This window comes from Trichechus manatus, unplaced genomic scaffold (genome assembly GCF_000243295.1).
Source record: "Trichechus manatus latirostris isolate Lorelei unplaced genomic scaffold, TriManLat1.0 scaffold00071, whole genome shotgun sequence".
NCBI classification, from domain to species: domain Eukaryota; kingdom Metazoa; phylum Chordata; class Mammalia; order Sirenia; family Trichechidae; genus Trichechus; species Trichechus manatus.
Genome location: NW_004444007.1, coordinates 11251788 through 11275592, shown reverse-complemented (window position 1 = coordinate 11275592; position 23805 = coordinate 11251788). Strand labels below are relative to the sequence as shown.

The 23805-nt window shown below is 38.1% G+C and overlaps 1 protein-coding gene across 2 annotated transcripts in view; it reads left to right on the top strand.

Moving 5' to 3' along the window:
* Nucleotides 1-23805, top strand: part of COL25A1 (collagen type XXV alpha 1 chain) — a 527832-nt gene that overhangs the window by 407606 nt on the left and 96421 nt on the right. For both annotated transcript variants that reach the window (XM_004380232.2, XM_004380233.1), the window contains 2 exons: nt 6552-6578; nt 8872-8916. In XM_004380232.2, coding sequence (XP_004380289.1) covers nt 6552-6578; nt 8872-8916 — 72 coding nt within the window. The remainder of the gene's footprint in view (nt 1-6551; nt 6579-8871; nt 8917-23805) is intronic.

Here is a 23805-nt window from a genome sequence, read left to right as displayed (position 1 = left end):
AAGTAAGACAAATTTCCATTATTGGTTTCAAATTTCCTCTTAACTCTTTATAAACCAGGTTTATATATTTTCTAATCTTATGATGCTTTTGTCCAGGTTAGTATCTTTCAAGAAGTTGTAATTAAAGTCTATTGCATCAAACCCTTGAGAAAGTCTGATACTAATGTTTTATGACTCCATAAGTTAGATTATATGGGTTATCATTCTTCCCTATGGAACCAGAATTTTTAAAAGTATTTTCTTCATTTTTGCCTAACTTTTGTTAAATCATGGAAAAATTCTTAACTCAAAAAGGAAATAATTTTAAATGGCTTAATAGTTTGGAGCTTTCATCCTCCCCTTCACAGACGGACCACCTCTTTTTTTGTTCGCTGTGTTTTTTATTACAGAAGCTGGTTGTATATTCTTGTATCCAGAAATGACCAGCAGCTTTCAGAGCCTCACATTTTACCGTTAGCCATCAGGGACAGAACAGGAACTGTGTCTGCCCCGTACTCAACAGAACATCATTTCCTAATAGCAGGCAACCAGAACTTGCCTTAAAACACCTCCCAAGAGGCATCCTAAAGCACATCATTTAGAAACTCTGCATCCTGTCTAAGTAATTAATACCTCAATCAAATTCATGCTAACTGTGGTAGTGTCAGAAAAATTCATTAACTTTTTTTTTTCCCATTCTATGATCCATCAAGCAAAAGACCTTTTTTTCCCCTTAAACACACTGAAAAGTGCAGCCAGTGCTTAATGGTTACAGAAGCATCTATTTCTTAACTGTGTTTTGAAGATTAACTTGGGTTGATAATTCTACCTACTGGTTGCATGATGGTTTTCTAAAGGGCGTTAGAGGCCTTGGATCTACATCCACATGCACAGCAATGCCATGTGACTAAGATGATTTTTGCTTTGCTGTTTTAATATAGAAGCCATAAACTAGATTCCTCCATCAGTTTTGCACTTAGAGGTAGTCTAGGGGTTATTAGAATAAACCAGTAGCGTTAGAATGACCAAAAGAATGAAAAATCTTGCCATTCTTATTTTGAGACACTATTGTCTAAGATGGAAGAAAAAAACTTAATATGCTTTATGTATTCATTTATTCATTCTTATTATTTTCATCATACTCAAAGTCAACACCATTGTGTTTATAGCCATCTACAAGGCCTTCAAATACAATGTCCCTTCCTTATCCCTACCCACATTTCCTGCTACTCTCATAGACTTCTTGCTGTTCTATGAACACACTTAGCACATGCCACTTCTGGCCTTTGTACTTTCTGTTCCCTTGCCTGGAACATTCTTCCCTTTTCTATATGCATGGCTCTCTACTTGATCTCTTTCAGAGCTCTGTTTAAGGGCCACTTTGTCACTGAGGGCTTCACTGACCTTCCCCCAGTTTAAAATACTGCCACATCTACTTCTCCCCCCTTTTTGCTTTTAGCACTTGCCACCTGTCTCAGTCATCTAGTGCTGCTGTAACAGAAATACCACAAGTGGATGGCTTTAACAAAGAGAAGGCTGTTTTCTCAGTCTAATAGGCCAAAAGTCCAAATTCAACACATCAGCTCCAGGGGAAGGCTTTCTCTCTGTCGGCCTTCTCATCAATCTTCTTCTAGAGTAGGAGCTTCTCTGTGCAGGGACCCTGAATCCAAAGGATGCGCTCTCCTCCAGGCACTGCTTTGTTGGCACTATGAGGTCCCTTTATTCTGCTTGCTTTCCTTTCCTATTATCTCTTGTAAGATAAAAGGTGGTGCAGGCCACACCCCAGGGAAACTTCCTTTACATTGGATCAGGGATGTGACTTTAGTAAGAATGTTATAATCCTATCCTAATCCTCTTTAAGATAAAATTACAATCACAAAATGGAGGACAACCACACAATTCTGGGAATCATGGCCTAACCAAGTTGACACATACTTTTGGGGGGACATAATTCCATCCATGACACCACCTTACCCAACTTTACACTTCACTTGTCTACTTGTTTACTGTCTGTCTCCGTTCACTAGACTGTATAGTCCAGGAGAGTATACATTTTTCTCTACTTTGGTCATTGCTGTATCTCAAGCACCTAGAATATTGTCTGGCACACAGCTGGCATTTGAAAATTGTTAAGTGGATGAATAAATGGAAAAACTCAAAAGGATTCACTGAGCAATTACTATGTGCAAGCTACTGTGCAAGATAAAAGACACTCAGAGTGAAGAAAGCAGTAACCTGACAACTGCAGTACCGTGCGGTAAGTTCCATGAAAAAAGTACAGTCATAGCGATGCTTTGGAGAACAAAAGAAGGGGCCCTAAGTCCAAGGGAGTGTTGGGGGTGGGGATCACTGAGTTCTGAATTATGCAGTGGGTGGGAGAGAGAAGACCAGAGAGAAGGAAGCCTATTACAGGCAGAACCAGAGGTGCAGCAGTGTACAGGCAGGAAGCAGGGCATGTGTGACAAACTACAAGTATTACTGAAGCTTGGACTGTGGAAAGCCAGAGAAAAACATGAACCTGTTAGCCTTTTAGAAAGCTTGCTCAGCCAGCAGAGAGGCCATTAGGTGGGTGTCACATTGGGCAGGTGAGGAGAGACAAGGATTTGAATAAGAACATAGCAATGCAGTAGGAGAAGAGGGCCGGACTGGAGCGATATTCTTGAGTAATTTTCTGGTGGACTCAAAGAGGGAGAAGTAAGGATTCATTCTTAGGCCTGAGTAACCTGCTTTTGGTAAAGGCAATCATCAACATGGGGTTATCATGTTTCTTTAACTTTCTTGTACATAATCTTTAGAAATGGAATCCCACAAAGGTGGGGAAAACAGGAAGAAAATCACTATGCACTACATAATTTCTTACTTACTTACAAGTTTTTATGTTAACTTTGCATAGCTTTCCATGGTCTTTCTAAATAATCATGAAAATGTTGGTGTAAAGTTTTGTCTGCAGATTCGTGAAGTTACTTCATACTTAGATTTTTTCAGTGGCTTATTTGGTTTTTTATCTTTTGAATAAAACTACGTTCATTATGAAAAATTCTTCAGTGAAAAAGTTCATACATTTTAGATCATCCAGAACATATGTTGGTTGCATACAAAGTATATACTAATGTAAATATGCGCACCAAGGAAATGTCTAAGAAAGGAACACTTCAGTGGTTAATAAATGGGCTAAAAAGATTATGACTCTGATTTGCAAAGCCATTTGATCCAAACTTGTTAAATCATGAGGATATAATATGAACATGGAATTGTTTTAGAAATCTTGGACCACTAGAATAATTGACTTTAATTTTAGGAATAATCAATAAGAAGCACTGATTTGACTAGTGAACAATGAACTTATGACATTCTTTATCCATGTTATACAGGCTGAAAGGATAAATAAGTTTAAGAAAAATTAGATAAATTAGTAAATGGTTCTATGGTATTTTCCCATTATTTTATAAATCTATATTTGTACTAAAAGCCACAAGATTATTGAAATGTAGACATTTTAACCAACTGATGGCAGAATACCCTAAGTTCAGAATCAGTTTTTGAACAGTGAAGGCTTAGTTGGTCAGCTTACATTTAATCACCACAATGTTACAGATACATAATGGGATTTTAATCTAAAGATGCTCAAAACACAACATATAAGTAAAATCTTGATCCGTAAAGTAGCTGTATAGTGTGTGTGTGTGTCTACTTAAACTCAAATATATGTCTGAGTCTTATATTCAACTCTTCTTTACTCCTAGTTCCCTCTTAGTAATAGATGACATTGTCTTTAACATGCTACCATTTTTCCCGCGAGTGAGATCAAAGAAGTATGTGCACATTTTTGGTAGCTGAGAATATATGCTTGGTAATATGGTTATGGCTAATCTGTAAGACATGTATTCACCATTCAAAATTAATGGTTTTTATTTGGGGAGTCTAACAAAAATAGTAGTAGTTTCCTAACAGGCCATCCTCTGACTTTCATTAAATATTGTGCCAAAATATACAACTAATACAATTTCATGCATTTAAGAATTGTGAGTACTAAGTCTCTGATCTTATGTGCTCATGCAACACAGAACAAATTAGAAAATACTAGGTGCGTTAGTCTGAAGTCAAAACATTTGATTTAAAATTTGCTCTTATTTTCGTACAAAATATTCCATTCCGTGATTATACATATAACGGAAGATCCAATTTTAGTAAACAGTATTTTTTCAAGTGGCAAAGTTAGGTTTACAATGAGAAACAATCCTTTGTGAATTGAACATTACAGTCTCAGTCTAAACATTGAATTAATGTGTTTTTTGTTATATGATTTCCTTTCTAACATAAACATTTTAAGAAGTAAAGACTCTAGAGATGCTTGGGAAAACGGAATCAGAGATAATGATAAAAACCAAGCCTTTTCTCCACTCTCAGATCTGCTATCACCACAAACTCTAAATTCTGCTCTTACTTAGCATAAACATTCACTTCCCAAACAATATACCCAAGTGAGGAAATGATTAAACATGTTTATGAACTAAGGGGAAGGAACCAGGGGAGAGGGGGAGGTTCTGATAAGGATGCAGGGATAATTGATGGGGAAAGATCCCTGAGGGGAAAGGCAAGGATGAATTCCAGAGTCCACCAGATGAATTCGTCCTGTTTAAGAGAAGGGACTCTTCTTCCTCCGACAAAGGAAGGGGGTTCACATGGATTGATGAGGGACATGATGTGGAGGGAATTTACACCTGATAGTCTCTGGTTTCTCTGCAAAATCTAAAACAGAAAGAATTTAAATAGGGAGTGAGATGGGCAGGGAGAATGTCTGATCACACAGATATGCCAGATAACAAGCTCATTAAAGAGTTGGTTGACTAAATCAAATAGGAATATATAAAGGTAGAATTGCAAAGTGCACTTTTAATAATCTAAAGCTGATTGTATCAGGAAACTGTTGGTCTTCGAGGATTACAAAATAACTTGTGAGAAGGAGATTCCCAGAATATACCTAAACATTCTGCATTTTTTATGAAAAATTATGCATGGCCAACTTTTCCACTAATGACTACCCTAGTGTTTTATATAATATTACTGAGTATGAATGCAAGATGCTGGTTAACTGAAATGTCACACATTGAAAATAAGGTGACCATTATTTAAGTGTAATGGAGTAAAGAGCTTTCTCTATGAAATGCTGGAGTGTCTATAATTTAATAAAATATATTATAATTGAGTATATTTTTGAAAAAATTGGGGAAGTGCTTAATATTTTCATTTAAAAATGGACATGAATATTCAGAATATTCTTTGTACTCTTTTCTGCAAATACTCATGGAAGACAGTCCCAAAGCTGTGTCTTTCTCTAAATAAAACTAACAATCCTGACACTGACTTTTGGTTGAAAAATTGCCAAATCTCAGAACTGCCGCATTTCCATTTTATGTGTAAATATTCTCATTCGTCTCTGTCTTAGTCATCTAGTGCTGCCGTAACAGAAATACCACAAGTGGATGGTTTTAATGAAGAGAAGTTTATTTCCTCATAGTCAAAGTAGGCTAAAAGTCCAAATTCAGGGCATCAGCTCCAGGGGAAGGCTTTTTTAAGGCTTTTTTTCTCTGTCGGCCTTCTTCTCTTCAGTGTTTCCCCCGACTAGGAGCTTCTCGGCGCAGGGACCCCAGTCCAAAGGACGCGCTTTGCTCTTGGCGCTGCTTTCTTGATAGTATGAGGTCCCCCTGTCTCACTGCTCATTTCTGTCTTTTATATCTCAAGAGGTTGCCTCAGGACACAATCCAGTCTTGTAGATCAGGTCCTGCCTTACTAACACAACTGCCACCCATCCTCCCTCATTAACATAGAGGCAGGTTTTACAACATATAGGAAAATCACCCATTACCAGGAATCATGGCCCAGCCAAACTAATACACATATTTTTTGGGGGACATAATTCAAACCATGACAGTCTCCCTAATATTGTATTTCTTTTTCCCCCTCTCAGTATCAACGTCTAAGCAACAGCTGGCAGCATCTTTTGTTCTCTTTTCTGGTCCACACTAGGTGCCTCAGTTGATGTTGGCTTCTCCTAGTTTGTAAACAAGTTTTTGTGCTAGTCAATTGGACACATTTTGTAGGAGGAAGAAAAAGAACAAAACACATCTCTTTGTAATGTTATTTGATTAATTCCTTTGCAAATCTGCTTACTGAACTTTTGCAGATGTAGCAGCAATATAATGTATTGGTTTGCTAGGGAACTGCACTGCCTTTTGACTGATTCTAGCAATATCTCCAGCCTTCTAAATGACATTGATGTGATAGATTTGCAGGTATTTGAAGAAACAGATGCGCTGGAACAGCAAAGATTTTTTTAAAGGAAAAACATCAGAATCCTACCACATATCTTTAATGGCCTTCAAAAGAAAGCAAGAGAAGAAAAGCCCCATTGTGTACTTCTAACTGAAATTTTTTTATTTTCCTTGATGTACAAAACATCAGCAGATTTCAGTTCAGCAAAGAGAACCGTATAAAATAAGACCATTTTAATTGGTCATTTAAGCTTAACTGGTTACAGTATTATGTTAATTTTCCTTTTTTTTCTTTTATAGGGTCCTCTGGCCCCTCCAGGACAAAAGGTAGAGTATAAACAAAAATACTGTGAAACTAATTATACTTCCATTGCCTGATGGCTAGCACGAGAGGTGAATGGAATTAGCTACTGTAAGCCATGGTGAAGCAGTTGGTATGGTTTGTGCATTCTACGCCTTCTCAAAAATACAATCATACAGTGTGACCCATTAGATTTCTGATCGACTCCATTATTAAAAAAAAAAAAACTCAATACCTACAGAGTAGACTTTTCAATCTGTGCAGTACTTGTAGATGACTGAATTTTAATTCAAATACCAGTAGAACCTTGAAACCAAACTTAAAATGTGAAAAGTCATATGACATTGCAAATTGAATGCATGGCCTTGCTCAAATATATGATTGTGAAATGGCCACAGAACTGACCAGAACAAGGGAGGTAGGTATGGCTTGGTTGGCTGTATTCAAGGGGCTCACTAGCGTCTTCCTCTCCTAAGGTAACCTGAAAAGTGACTTCTGGTTGTCGTGTCAATATTATTTACAGGCATCAGAATCGACCATTACATTCTGATGGAGAGAATCTAAGACTTCTAAAATTACGCTAGTACTACAATATGAAATATATCAATAGCAGGTAGATGGCTGTTTGCCAACAAAATATCACTAAGTCCCCACTCCTCATTACGCCTCCCTCAGAGGGAAAAAAGGATATTTAATCTACAGAAAACTAAAGAAAACAATTGTATTGTAACAGCTGGAAAAGTGATTATTATTTATCATTGGAATCCACCAAAGATAGAGACTTTTTATCCCCCAAGCATCGGGCATGTGACATCTGTTGAAACATAATCCTACAAACCAAGTAAAAGCCAATGAGTTGTGAGACAACTTGCGTGTAGGAACACTTTGTCCATCGCAATAATGTCTCTATTAGGCATGGTGTGAAATTGTAAAGCTACCCTAATCCACACGCAACCAGGATACAATTACTGCTTCAGGCCTCAGGAAGTCCTTTAATGACCCACTCAGTATAATCACTGAGCACAGTAAGGAGGTTGCCATCTCAATTTGTTTTGCATATAAATACTATTTTAATAATTGTTTGCAGTTATTACTGAAGACATTTAATATCATGCGTCTATTAAGAAAAACCTGTTTCCTAGTGTTAGAAAAAGAATAAGCACATTGTATTTAAAAATGGTTTCTCCAGACCCTAAAAAGGAGGTCTAATGGAGGGAAATGACATCACCGTTGGAAAACATTTGCTCGTGTTTCTGTGTCCAGTTAAATGTCATAGATTTTCTCAGGTAGTAATTAGCTGTCTATTCTCAGTTCACCCTATCTATATCCAACATTCATACTCACTTTGGTATGTGCACACGTACGCATGCACAAACCCTCCCCCCAACCCCACACACAACAGATTTTTTTGGACAGAGTTGTGTTGTTCCTGATCAGTATTTAACATTCGTGACACCTTTTCTAGTCTACTTTGGAAGACATATTCACACTCAAATGACTTAAATATACTTCCTGAAAGTACAGGGGGGAAATGCTTCAAATACAACAAATTAGGGTTTACAACGTTGGTCCTTTATTTGATTAAATGTGGAGCAAAGTGTTATTATTTTAATTACTTCTCATTTTATGATATTTAAACTCAATTCAAAAAAATTCAATATTACTGTCACTGCTAGGCTTTTTCCAGATGGAACTAAGTCTATTTATTTCTTAAAAGCACCAAAATTTAGTCATGTGGCCATCTGATAGATATGGATCTCAACGTACGATGTGATTTAAAAAAAAATCATATTAAGGTTAAGTCTACATTTAGAAACAAGGTTAAATTGTAACTCCAGTTTTTCCGGGGAAGCTTGACTTGTCTATATTATTATACATTTGAACATAGTATAAGAGCTGAGAAACAGTCTCCCAAATATAACCTGCAGTATATTTTTAAATAAAAGATCGTATAAGCTGGGGAAATAATCCTTCCCTGGGAAAAAAATTCCCATTTACATACATAAAAAGTCTGTTGCCATCAAGTTGGTTCCGATTCATAGTGACCCTATAGGACGGAGTAGAACTGCCCCATAGGGTTTCCAAGGAACGGCTGGTGGACTCAAACTACTGACCTTTTGGGTAGCAGCCATAGCTATTAACCACTGTGCTACCAGGGCTCCATTAACATACATAGTAATGTTTTCATAGGTATAAGATAATATAGTAGAACAGGATGTTTTAGCAAGGTAGAATTATGGCCGACATAACTAATGCAATATAAACTTGAAATATTTTGTGATTGTGATGTTCGCTTAGTGTTGTTATGTGTCTGCTTAGGGTTCTGTTGGAGCACCTGGCATTCCAGGGATGGATGGGCAAAAGGTGAGTTCTAAAGAATATAGTATTTTTGATAATTTGAAGAGCATTAAAATCACAAAATTATTCTAATCAGTAATGTTAGTAATTATTTTATATGCTTATTAAATACACTACATATACTTCTGAAATACAGGGAAATTGTGGTGCAGGTGATCAGAGTAGTTTAATTTTTAAAGATGCATGAAATAGAAACTCTTCAACTAATTTTCCATTGTAGATATTTTGAGTATATTACTTTTTGATATGTTTGAGATACAGCTGTATTTTTCTCATATATACATATGGAGTAGAGAAAATGCTATGTCTACCATTAATTGTGATTAAAATGCACTCTAGTTTATTCTTGTCGTGGTGAAATTAATACGTTTTATTTCTTTGGTTATCAAAGTTTTTCTTACAGAGGGAACCCCCTGGGCCTGAATCCAAAGCAAGCTGTTTGTACTGTTAAGTAAAATTGGGAGTTATTTAAATAGACTTGCCAGTTCTGGTACTGTACTTCTATCGTACGGTTAATAATGAGGGGGAAAAGTAAAGAAAAAAACAACTACAGCTCTGCCTACACATATCTATGTGTATGTGTACATTAACACCTGCAACATACTTGTGAGCTGGACAAAGCACCTAGCATTATCCCACAGTTGGGTCTGATATCCTGTGCTCCCCAACAGCCCTTCAATCTGGAACCTCTACAGAGACCAGGAAAGCCTGTGGCAGCTAACAAAGCCACTCGCTGGAGCAGTCCACCAGGAGCCAGAGAGCTGAGCTGGGGACTTTCCTGTCCCTGGCAGAGCTATTGGCCTGGCCCTTTGAAAGTCTGTGACCCATCAGCTTGTCTTCCCCGGGTTTTTTGTTTTTCTTTGTTTGTTTTGAAGTCCAAATGTCTTGAACTGTGTTCTGAAATCATAAGGAGTGCAGCCCTTCTAGAATAAGCCTATTCATGACCTTTTGCATCTTGTCCATCTTCTCCACCTTTTTCTCCTCTGTCACCAAGACACGAGAGCTTGACTGCTAACCAAACGGTTGGCAGTTCAAATCCAGCAGCCACTCTTTGCAAGCTGTATGGGGCCAGTTCTACTCCATCCTGAGGGTTGCTATGAGTTGGAATTGACTTGATGGCAATGGGTTAGGTTATTTTTTTGGTATCACAAATTTAAACCCACCAAGCAGTTAAGAGCATGGGACTGTCACTTAGAGACTGTGGGAATTTTGGCAAAGTCCTTAAATTCTAGGGGCCTCAGTTTTCTCATCTGTAAAAGAGAGACAATAGCAGAGCCTACCTAATAGGGTCAGTATGAGGGTGACATGAATAAATGTACACAAAGTCCTTATGACACTGTTTGGTATTATTGCTGTTAAACTTTTTCTCATTTTAGTGAAATTCTGTAAGTTTGATTAACCTATGTTTTGAAAGAGACTCTGTGTTTCCAGAATTACTCAATTCCCATATTAATGTTCTCAACCAAGGTTTATGGTATCCTATGGTCCACAAACCAAACACTGCACACTCATCAGTAGTTAACTGCCCGTGCTTCAGCTCCATTTTTCCACTTAGTAAAATGCATATCCATTTGCTTCACAAATCCTGGTAACAAGAGAAGTTTGAGTTCTGTTTAGAACATTGAGGAGAGTATGAAAGAAAACACACATAAAATTGAAAGTGTATTCGTTCTAAGATGAATGTTAAATTGATGCAAATCAAGATAATATTTAGAAAAGATGAAATATGACCATTGCATTAATGCAGTTTTTAATATCGATTAAAAACAAAACTTGTGTGCCCTAAAGTTAGTGTTTTTCTTCTTTCCTTTTTTCAACTTTGAGACAATCATGAAAATTTATAGAAGCCTTTAACCTTGAAACAAAACAACTTTAAAACTGTCAAATATACTCTTATGAAGACTGCATATTCTTTGTTTTTGCAAAGGAAGTATGCAATTTCCTTAGCAAGAGAAAGGAATATGACATTTTCTTGTCCTAGTCACCAAGTTTAAATTATATTTCAAGGAAGTAGTTAATATTTACAGTTTGTCTTATTATACATCTTTGTGTCATTTTAGAAGTGTTTTCTATAAAACCCAGGGAAACTAAATGATTTCACCCTTTTTGAAGGTGTCAACACAATTTAGCTGAAATTTCTTTTCTTTAGGATGTCACCTAAAAGTTTGTGTGTGGGATTTCTGTTAATCCTAGTCACTAACATTTGTAATATCTGCTATATCACCTTTAAGAAAATAAAGTAAAAAATATATATATGAGTAGACTTCACTGAAACAGCAGGTGTTTACACAGTAAAAACAAAGTTGGGACTAGAGTGATATAATATCATGCTGATAATTTAAACAGTAAATTGTGCACAACACCGGGTACCTGCCATGGAAGAGAAGAGCTGGGGATGGAGAAGGGGTAGGTTAGAGGTCTAATTTGTGAAATTTTGATTTCACATCCTTGTCCTTTTATTACCAGGAAAATAATGTGAAAGCTTTCAGGATTAAAAGCAAATCCTGTTGTCTAGGCAATAGACTTTTTCTGAGGTCTCAGAGTCACAGGGACTGTTTCCAAGGCAGAAGATAAATACCCAAATCATCTTACTTCATGTATTTTTAAGTATTTTATAGAATTTCTTCTTATTATTAAACCTTCAAAATATAAGTTAAAAATTGATATCAGATCTGTCACCTATAAATCTATTCGAGATAGCTATGTGACTTTTAAATAACATTAAGTTTTAATTATTTTATAGTTAAGGTATTTGGAATTCCTTTTCATCTCTAATACATGGGTCTCACAGTTCTTCACTGACATTTACTTCTAATAGCATTTTTATTGTAAGTGTATTTAGAGAGCAGAGAAGTTGAAGCCCTCAGACCTCCAAAGGGTAAGCCGTTTATTCAAGTCTATGCAGTGGACTGACTATACAGTGAATCCAATATTCTTTATTCCTGATCCTCTTCTGTAACCACCAAATACGCTTTTTTCTTTTGCTACCTTGACTTCATCATTTTCAAAGTCTAAATTAAATTCCGGAAGAATGTTCATGTACTATACGTCTGTTTTCTGGTTAGTTTACAGTTTCCCTGTATTGGTAGTAGAATTTACCCAGTGAGCTATTATCCAGCACAAATATATTTTTATTTTCCCATTTAGACATTAGAGTAAATAAAGTGATTAATTTCTGATTCCATATTACTTAATAGTTCAAGGAAAGTCTCTTAACAATTCAATTCTTTTTGTGGATTAAAGGCGGGAAATTAATTTTTAAAAGGTTTCTATGTTTTTAAGGTAGCAATTGTGTAGATTCGAATTCTAAGAATATTTGACTTTTTTTCTCTAGTAACTATAATAATAGGATTCATTCTTCCTTCTAAAGAAGCACCATTGTTTTACTATATCAGGATATTTCATAAAGTCACATCATTTTATCCCTGAGTGTGAATCTCACATTCTCAGACATTTTTCTACATGAGCTTACTCTTGAAGAGATTTTTCACTCAATTTTACTTGCTAAGCAGAGCAAAAGATATTTCTATTCTTTGTATAATTGATATTAAATTCCTTTAGTGGGGAATAAAAAGTTCGTTGAGGGGGGTAATTTAATGCTGGCTTGAAATAAAACAATTACAGTACGATTTTCTGAAAACCACTTTCCCCCACCCAACTTTATTTAGGCATGTTACTATAAAATTTAATACACATTATCATTCTAGTAAATGAAAATGGCAGGGGTGGGGGGGGCGGGGTGAGAATAAACAGCTGGGTGAATGGGAATGGTGAGGCACAGCGGTGTGAGAGGGAGGGAGACTCCTCATTGGCTCCTGCCAGACAAACACGGAAATAATGCAAGTGTGTTTGAAAGAAGTATGTCGGCATGAAATCCATTTATATTCAGTTTAAATTTAAAAGGCACTATATTTTATGGAGGGGGTCACAAAAATATTAATTCATTATATCTATTTAAATTTCATATATAATCTGGGAAAGCTATTTTTGAAACTTCCCTTAAATGTATTCATTGATCTACTTATTGACTTTTTCAATCATTCATTCAACAAATGTTTATTCTGCCTTTACTACCAAGTGCCAGGGACCATCTAGGCCTTGAGGTTAAAGTTGCTTCTGACCTTATGAAATTTCCAGCGTGTTGGGGAACGTGGACATTAAGTGAACGACTATACGAAATCCAGGAGTTCCTGGGTGGGGCAAATGGTTAAGTGCTCAACTCCTAACTGAAAGATTGGTGGTTCAAACCCACTCAGAAGGATGTCGGAAGAAAGGCCAGGTGATCTGCTTCTGAAAGGTGACAGCCTTGAAGACTGTATGGAGGGCAGGTCTGCTGTGTAACACAAGGGGTCATCATGAGTCAGAATCAAATCGACAGCAACTGGATTTTTTCACACTAAAAACTGTTAAATTACCATGCTGCTAAGTGCTATGGCAAAGAAGCACAGGGTAGCTCGACCTGGTATGAACAGTCAAGGAATGTTTCCCTGAGCAAGTGATTGTAGATAAGCCTTAAAGAATGAACAGAGTTAGTAAGGGGAAGAGAACTGATACTATGCTGCAGGATTTTTACAAATTAAATTATGTACAGTCTTGGTCTCAGAATTCTGTTTCTAAAACACTATCTTATTAACTACCATAAACGAGCCGAGTAGATTCTGATTCCTGGGTACCCCATGTGTGTCAGAGTAGACCTGTGCTCCACAGGGTTTGCATTGGCTGATTTCTTGAAAATAGATTGCCAGACTTTTCTTCTGAGGCACCTCTGGCGAGACTCTTAACCACTAACCTTTTGGTTAGCAGTGAGCCTGTTAACTGTTTGCACCAGCGAGGGGCTCTGAAACACCATCGGTGCGGTTAATTTATAAGAAGTTGAATTTATTTCAGAATCCTCTTTTCTGTTTCTTAAGTTGCCCAGAGCGGAGAATAAAAGCAGTATTAACATTCATTCAGCATTTACTAAGTGCCAGGCAACTGTTCTGTGTTTTGTATGCTTATTAGCTCACTTAAATTAGCAATCCTATGAAGTGGGTGCCTTGTTATCTCCCTGTTATTAATGAGGACACTGAGACTCAGTATAAATATTTTGCCAGGTAGTGAGTGGCAAAGTCGAGCTTCCAACCCAGAAACCTTCCAACCACTTCCACTGTATAGTTGTGGTTAAGAGTGTGGGAATTCAGAAAAGCCTGGGTTCAAATCCCAGGTTTGCTATGACTTTATGACTTTGGACAAGTTATTTAACTTCCCTGAGCCTTAATTTCCTCATTTGTCAAATGGGGGTTATACTATTTACTTCAAAGTTTAATCAGAAAAAATAAGAGAAGTAAGCATATGTAACTGTCCATCTGAAGACATTATTAAATAAAAACATGAGTTCCCTCTCTGAACTGGAGACATTGACACCTTCGTGATACAGAAATCCCTTGGCTGTATAAGTGAATTTTAATAGGAACTATTATCTCTTCCTAGTTTCCACTGACCTTTAGATGGCTTTTTCCAGCAGGACATAGCCTTTTAAGATTTCCGTTAATAAAGGAGTCCCCAGGTGGTGCAAACCGTTAAGTGTTTGACTAGCCAAAAGGTGGGTGGTTTGAACCCGTTCAGAGAGCCTCGGGAGTCAGGCCTGGTGGTCTGCTTCTGAAAGGTCACAGCTTTGCAAACGCTATGGAGCAGTTCTACTCTGCACACATGGGGTCACCATGAGTTGGAATTGACAGCAACTAATGACAGCAACAACATTAATAATTAAGCATATTCTTTTTCCAAGATAAAAGTATGAATTATCAATCAAATTATGCATAGATTTATTATTAAGAACTGTGCGTTAGGAAAGAAACAAATCAGCTGGATTTTTTAAACTTTAAAAATGAGTAGATTATCAAGGACATATTATGTTGCAAGTCATAGAAAACTTAACAGACCTAGTTTAAAAAATAAAGGTATTTATTGGTTTACTTAACTTGAAAACCCGTCACAAAGGCAGGCTTCATTATTGTTTTGCCCTGACAACTAAACCTTGTCACTAAACCAAAGAAAAACCAAACCCGTTGCCATCAGATTGATTCCGATTCAGAGCGACCCCGTAGGACAGAGTAAAACTGCCCCATAGGGTTTCCAGGGAGCGGCTGGTGGATTCAAACTGCTGACCTTTTGGTTAGCAGCTAAGCTTTTAACCACTGTGCCTCCAGGACTTCAAGAACTCAGTTTTTTTATGTCTTTGTCTTGTGTTCCCTGTCACTGGCTTCATGCTGGGTCTTGTCGTCCTCTTGGTTGCAAGGTGGCTGCCAGTCACTCCTGGGACTTTATTCTTCCATATCTACATCCAGGGAGGGGAAGAGTGTCTTCTCCCAAACATGCAACAAAACTTTTGAGCGTCATTGTAATTGTGATTGACTGCCCATAGGTCTCGACCCTATCCCTTATGCCCCCTGCTAGGGGAATGTCAGATGCTGATTGGCTTAGGTCTAGGCTCCTCCCTCTGCAACTTCTTTTACAGTCTCACTAGTCACATGGAAATTTGTTAATTAACACTGATTATCTAATTTAGAAGAGCTTCATGTGACACAAGGGAGCTGAACAACTGTTGTATCTGACTTACCCGAGTCCTAAGAAATTCTTCCACTTTCTGCAACATAAGCTTTTGCTCTTAACCGTTTTTAATTTTCCATACGAGTACACACAGACAGCGTTTTCTTTTTAATCTGTAGCATCGTGCTCTCTGGCTGGTTTTGCTCACTTTCCCACCTTTCATGAGTGTCTTAGTTCCTTAGTGCTGCTGTAAGAGAAATACCACAAGTGGGTGGCTTTAGAGAATAGAAATGTATTTTCTCGCAGTTCAGGGGGCTAGAAGTCTGAATTCGGGGCAATGGCTATAACGGAAGGCTTTCTCTCTGTGGGCTCTAGGGGGAGATCCTTGTCTCTTTCAGCTTCTGTAGCCCCGCCATTCCTTGGTTCCTTGGTGATCTTCACATGGAATCTATCTTCCTGTTTGTGCTTCTTGTCTCTGTGTCTTTGCTGCTCTTTATAATTCAGAAGTGATTAACTGATATGCCTCATGAACATAACAAAGAAAACTCTATTCCCAAATAGGATTGTATTCACAGGTATAGGGGGTTAGGATTCCAACACACAGTTTAGGGGCTACAATTCAATCCATAACAGTAAGTTTTTTAAAAAGAAACTACAGGACAGCGCTTCCTTTAGACCCAGATAATCAATCAGGGCTCCTTCTCTGGGCCTTCTTTCTTCCTTTTATGAACCCCCCATGGGGTGAGGTGTCCATAGGGCCGAGGGGACATGCCTACTTGGAGCCCAGTCTCCCCACTTCTAGACCATGCTCCAGATACCCAGGAACCAAGTTTCCTGTCTCAAATGTCCTGAGTCCAATGCCTGGGTTGGCGTCTTCCCCACATCTGTATTCCCAAGAGTGGACCACACTGCTGGTATGGGCACACCAGCCAGGCCTGCAGGGAGCCATGTAGCAGCTGTTGGTGGGAGCTGTGGGCAGAGCTTGCAGGCTGTGGTCTCCACATACAACCCCAAGGCCTTCCTGAATAATAGAATCAGGATTGGGAAGAGAAAGGAGATGGGAACAGAAGGAAGGCCATTAGCAGGCGTGGGGATGGGGTTGTCTGTGTATACTCCTATCCACACCATCAAATGTTAGGGTGTACTGCAGGCAGGTGGTTCGTTGAAATTATGTAAATTTTACCCAGATAAACCTAATTTAGGTATTTGCTGTGATCCCTAAACTTTTAGCTATCTCCCTGCATTTCAGTTTCTTTATTCAAATTATACTGTGTGCATTTTTAGTATAGAAATTTAAAATAAAAATTGTTAACCAGCAGATTTCTTTCTCAGATAGCTCATATTGTGATATTATTGATACAACTGTCATTTTTTACATTTTTTTGTAATTCTAAAATAAGCATAATGAAGATTTGGTTACCAGGTTTAATTTGGTTATTACTTAATCAGTTTAAGACCCATTTTAGTGGATTACCTAAAATAGAATCTTTTCATTAAGTTCCAGGCTGATATACCTGTCTGCTTTTCTCCTAGTTAGTATTCACATTATCAGTGTAGACAAAGAGATTCTAATTTTAGGGAGGGAGCTTTCTGATTAGATAAACAGGACAAAACTCCTCTACAGGAATACCTACCTGTTCTCTGAGGCATAACCAAGCCAAACTGGCCTAGGGTTTGTTTCTTTGCACTCCTGCCTTCAGGAAAGAAAAAAAACTAGGAAAGAATCAATAGGAGCCCTGGTGGCGCAGTGGTTAAGTGCTCTGGCTGCTAATCAAAAGGTCAGTGGTCTGAACCCATCAGCTACTGTATGGGAGAAAGATGTGGATCATTTTAGGTATATACATTAAGTCATTCACTGGACTCCTTATAGTTTTAAGTTTTCTCTTCCTCTCCCATTTAAAACCTATAAATAGGTTAGTGTTAAAAAGTGTATTTCTAAGTTAGTTTGAAATTGGAATTCATTTTCCTATGTAAAGAAGGATGAAAATAGTTCTCAGGCCAGCTCAAAAACTATGGAAAGCCATAATGTAGCCGAGATGTCCATTTGAAATAAGAGAAAGTAATGAAAAAGGAAAAAAAAATGTTTGCACTCTTAACTTCCACTGCCTTCTACTGATGGGACGATTGGGAAGTGGGACTTAATTTGTTCTGCTGATCCTGTGATGAGTTGGGTATGCATGTAGGAGCTAAAACTACTCCACATGAAAGAGAGAGAGAGAGAGATTGAATTCCCAGGATTGTCTGGGAGGGAGGCAAAGAGGAGGAGAGGTGTAAATGGAGGGGGTGGGGAAGAGAAGCCAGTGAGATGAAATACAACATGCCCTGTGATGTGACGCCTTCCCAAGACCCCCAGATATCCAATACTGAACTCACAGAATGCTTGGGGAGAGTGGGTTTCTTGAGGCAACTGGGGAAGAACAGACTGACCCATCTGAATTGGTTTGGGGGCAAAATCAAGAAGATATGCCCAGATGTAAGAACCTGAGCTGAGGGCCCTAGGAGAGCAGATCTTACACTTCCATAGCCTGTGAAGTTGGCAGTTGAGCCACGTTTAATCAGATCTCTGAAGACTAAGGAATTGCCAGGTGATATCTTTCCGCCAATTAAAAAAAAAAAAAAAAAAAACTAAATCTTGATCCTTTAGAGCTGGGAAAAACCAAGACATGGATATTGTGTGTTGAGGTAAAAATCCACCACAGAACTCTGCCAAGTTAGAGTATAGCATGCCTGACGCTCAGAGTAGCAGGGGAAAGTTCTGGCTCAGTCCAGAGAGGCTGTTGGAGGGTCAGAGAGAGCAATGCCTTTGTGTGTGATATAGGTGTCTCCTTGCCAGCACACTTTAACCTAGCCCTGCCAGAGGCTGAGAGGAAAGGATCCAGAGATTTGGTCTCTGTCACAGGACCGGTAAGTGGAAGAGCTGGGATTAGACTGGATACTTCATGATCCCTCTTTAGTTTTTATGCCACAGTTAAACAAAAAGAAACATGATAAAGTTGAATTAGAGTTTTTTAGACACAAGGTGCTTGAATAAAAGGAACACAAGATGGGAAATCAGAAGACCTGGGTTTGACTCTCTCTTCTGCCTCTTTGCGGCCATTTCCTCTGCAGAAGTTACTTCCTCTCTCTGAACATGTTTCCACGTCTGTTAAGAATGACTGGCTTGGTTTCTTTCAACTGAAATACTGAACTGTTTTGTCAGTGCCTCTGCTCAGGAAAAAGCAGAGTTAGTCAGAATGACATCTTATGGTTAATGACGACATGGGTAAATTCTGAAGGGGACTTTGGGGACTTAGATGACACTAATAATTTATATAACCAGCGTTACCCTAGCTATTACTCACCCTTCGTCTTGGCCACTTGCAGATGGAGAGGGGAGGATAACCAAAGATATAGAAATAATCATAATGGCCCAGCCTCTAGCTCTCTACCGACAGGCAGACTTTTTGGAATCTTTAGTTCTCTAGGTAACCACACTTCTCCTGACAGAGACCTGGAGTGGTTTATGGGCTTTCCTTGGAAGCCATTAAAGCTCTTTTCATTGCTGGCATTCTGCCCTCCATAGGGCTCCTCCCCTGCAGTCACTCCCCGCCTTCCCTTGTACCCTACGCCATTCCTCTGCTCTTCAGTCCTGATGCTTCAGGTTGGCCTTGTGGGGCTTGAAGAGGTGCCACTGCTGAGTTAACATCACTCCCATCTTCTCCTGGATCTCCTCCTCCCACCGATGACTGCCTGGCTGGAGCTGACACAAAGAGCTATTCCTGGCCACCAGGAAAATTTTACAATTTTCCCTTTTTCAGTTCTACAATTATACTAGGATAGATAGCCTTGCTGTCTCACTAATCCCAGGCCTGTGATGCTTCACATCTTCATGTAGGTTTAATGTATTTGTTTCACTGTTCTTACAGAACTGTATTCATTCATTCCTCCAACACATATGTATTGAGCAATTATCATGTGTAAGGTATAGTTTCTAGACACTGTGAAGACAGTACTAAACAAAATAAACTAAGTCCTGCCCTCAAGCAGCTCATATTCCAGTGGTGGACTAAACTGGAAACAGAGCTGCCAAATAAAATACAAGACACTTGATTAAATTTGAATTTCAGATAACGAATAATTTTTTAATATAACTATGTCCCATTCAATATTTGGGAGTTACTGACGTGCAGTGGTTAAGAGCTATGGCTGCTAACCAAAAGGTTGGCAGTTTGAATCCACCAGCCACTCCTTGGAAACCCTATGGGGCAGTTCCACTCTGTCCTATAGGGTCACTATGAGTCAGAATCGACTCGGTGGCAGTGGGTTTGGTTTTGGTTTTTTAACTAAAAAATTATTTGTTGTTTATCTGAAATTCAAACTTAGCTGGGCATCCTGTGTTTTCATTTGCCAAATTTGGTACCCTAGTGGGGGAGAAAAATAAAAACAAAAACAGAAAACGCTATCTTAGGTGGTAATTAGTGTAATAGACAAAAATTAAGTAGGAGGCATAGGGACTGTGATATGGTGGGAGGTATAGGGGCAACCCCGTTTGAAGGGGACGTTTGAACCAGCAAGAGTTGTTATTTTGGTAGTACATATGCACAACAATCTTTTTCTATGCTCTTCTTCTCACAAAATAAATTATTTGGGGCCATAGGTAATATATTTCCTTTATAAAATATTTAAACTAGTTTTTGTGCACATGGTTTAATATATTTAAACAATACAAAAGAATATGAAATAAAAAGTTAAAGCCTTCTTCCACCTCCCCCACCCCCACCCTTCCCGCCCTCCGATGCCAAAAACACCACCCAGAGGAGTCACTGTTGATAGTTTCTTTTTTAGCCTTCAGGAATTCTTCCAGAGGTACATACATACTTCACCTTGCATTTTTAACTTTGTGGTATAGTGTCTTGACAATCTTTCCGTTTCTTCACTTCATTCTTGTTAAGACTTGTATAGTATCCCATTATATGGATGTAACATAATGGATTTAGCTAGCTCCCTATTCATAGGGTGAACATGCAATTTAGCACCCAGACAAGGGTACCTTTAAGAGGGAAAGGGCCTCTATAAACAATCATGCTGGGACAGTAGACAAACCCTAGATGGTTGCTTTTTTTCTTGCTCCCAGAGATCAGTGAAATGTGCTGTTTTCCAGTGTCAGAAAATTGTTGTTTAATGTATCTATTGATCTCATTTTTAATATTTCTAAATTTCATTTGTCATAAACAGCATCACAGTAAAATCTCTATGATAGATCTTCGTATGCTTCTACAAATAGGTTTGTAGGATAAATTCCTAGAATTTCCATAGTTTTCTGACTGGGAGCTTAAATGTATAAAAGCCCATAATAGCTGGTCATTGTTAAAAAAAATACAGTACTGCAAAGAAATCTGTTTGGATAAGGTGAATATTAAAAATGTAAAGCTACCTCTCATTTTAAACTCCCGTTGCCAGACTGGAAAACAATTGTGATTGAATGATGCTGATCAATATGACTGCTAAATGATTTATTTCCCTTTAACGCTGAATCTTGACTCCTAAGAAGAGTTCCTTTGAATTTTTAAGTGTTTTTTGAAGTTGCTCTTGAAAAGCAATACCTGAAATAATTGGTAAAGCCTTGCATGATGTTTTACATTAGAGTTCTGAAGAATGTTAGCTAAAAAAAAAAAAAGAAAGAAAAGAAAAGCAGCAAGCCATCCTTCTTAAAAGTCAGTCCCACTTATTTTCAGCTTAAATATAAAAATGGTCATTTGGGAGTAATACACTAGGAGTAGCCATTGGATTTAAAGTATGGGAGAGGAAACCCCATCAATCTAACTGCAGTTAAGATGTTAGCTGCTATTTTGCTTTGTTACCATCCATGGAATGTCCTCAGTATTTGTGAATATGAAATGCTATGAGAATAGATGCGTAGATTGTCCGACAAGCATAAGACTAGTTCGATCATCACCACAACAAAAACAAAAAACCTAACTCCCGTATTTTTTTCTGTACCTCATTGATACATTGTTCTGTGTGTGTACATTTTTACTGTTATGTAGTAATATAAAATCATGGTAACTTCATTTGAGAATGCCTCATGATGATAATATTTTGTCCTTGTTTCTCTGAAGAGTATATTCCATGACAATATAACTTGTTCCTCATTCAGACCTCCCTTTGATATCTCTTTATTATGCCTATTGAGGAAGTGCAAGAAAACTGTGTTGAAATAAGACGTGTGTCTTCGTAAGTTATTTATGTACATATCTTTTTTCCCTTTCAAGAATAAGTTCTTTGGGCACAAAAGGCTATCATGTCTATTTCACCTTCACATCCCATGAAGTACTCAGTGCAGACTAGGACAGGTAGTAAATATTCACTAAACAATTGTTAAAGGAATTAATGCTTTCCAGAATCCTGTAGTTTGACTTTGATGCTCAGAATGGCACAGCATTTCATCCCTACATTACTTTTACACAACCTGGGAAACTAATTTTGGACAATAACAGAGTGCTCCATAGACCTCTCACCTAAGTTTGAATATATTTATCTTTTTATTTTTAAATTGAGGTGAGATTCACATAACGTAAAATTAATTGTTTTAAGGCGAACATTTCTGTGATATTTAATCCATTCACAGTGATGTGGAACCACTGCCTGTGTGGTTCTAAAACGTTTTCATCACTCTAAAATAAACTCTCATTAAACTCTTACTCCCCATTGCCTTTTCTCCCGCTCCTGGCAACCACCAATCTGCTTTCTATTGCTATGGGTTTAGCTATTCTGGATATTTTGTGTAAATGGGATCATAGATATGTTTTTATGGATATAACTTATTAACAAGATAAAGTGCGACGAGTCGGTCATTTTTTCCTTCTTTTCGTTCTTCCTTAATTCATCCAGGAAACAATTAGCTTTATTCACTTTTCAACTTTGTGAGAAGCCTTGTAAGTGATAAAAGAAATGTAAAATTGAATAGTAAACTCTCAATTGTGCTTATTAAAATAGCAACGAAAAATAATTATTATGTGATACGCAATGCTGATGAGGTTGTGACAAAATAACATAGAGCTAATGGGCACTGGTGGTTCAGTGGTAGAGTTCTCGTCTTCCATGCCGGAGACCCAAGTTCAGTTTCTAGCCAGTGCACCTCACGTGCGGCCACAACCTGTCTGTCAGTGGAGCCTTGCACGTTGCTATGATGCTTAACAGGTTTCAGTGAAGCTTCCAGACTAAGACAGATTAGGAAGAAAAACCTGGCAATTTACTTCCAAAAGTCAGCCAGTGAAAATCTTACTGATCACACTAGTCTAATCTGCAACTGATCATGTGGATGGCACAAGACCAGGCAACATTTCATTGCATTATGCATGGGATTAACATGCAACAACAGCCAACAACAACAAAAAAAAAACCTCTTGCCTCTAGTCGATTCTGATTCATAGCTACCCTATAGGACAGAGTAGACCTGCCCCATAGGGTTTCCAAAGAGCAACTGGTGGATTCAAACTGCCAGCCTTTTGGTTAGCAGCCGTAGCTCTTAACCACTGTGCCACCAAGGCTCCGCAACAACAGCAGTGGCTACAAAAGCAAATAAAACCCTCAGAAACCTTTTGGAAAGTAACTTAAAATATCAGTGCCATAAAATGTTTCAGTTGACTAATGTCTTAGTTATCCAGTGCTGCTGTAACAGAAATACCACAAGTGGATGGCTTTAACAAACAAATTTATTCTCTCACAGTCCAGGAGACTAGACATCCAAATTCAGGGTGCCAGCTCCAGGCGAAGGCTTTCTTTCTCTATCAGCTCTGGGGGAAGGTTCTTGTCATCAATCTTCCCCTGGTCTAGGAGCTTCTTAGTGTAAGGACCCTGGGTCCAAAGGATGCGCTCTGCTCCTGGCCCTTCTTTCTTGGTGGTAATGAGGTCCCTCTCCTCTCTGCTCAATTCTCTCTTGTATATCTCAAAAGAGATTGACTGAAGATACAGCCTAATCCTATAGATTGTGTCCTGCTTCGTTAACGTAACTGCTTCTAATCCTGCCTCATTAACATCATAGAGATAGGATTTACAACACATAGGAAAATCACATGAGATCACAAAATGGTGGACAGTCACACAATACTGGGCATCATGGCCTAGCCAAGTTGACACATGTTTTGGGGGACACAGTTCAATCCATAACAACTAATAAAACACATCCAGGAAATTTATCATAATGAAAAAATTCGTCAGAAAACATATGAGCATATTCACAGAGGTTATTTTAGTCCATCTTTAATAGAAAAAATGGGAAACAACCTGAGTACCCAACAATGGGGGACTGATTAAACAAATGAGTACACATGATTTTGATAGATGGTAGTGACATTATTCACAAGGCAGCCATGAAGAATGTGTGGC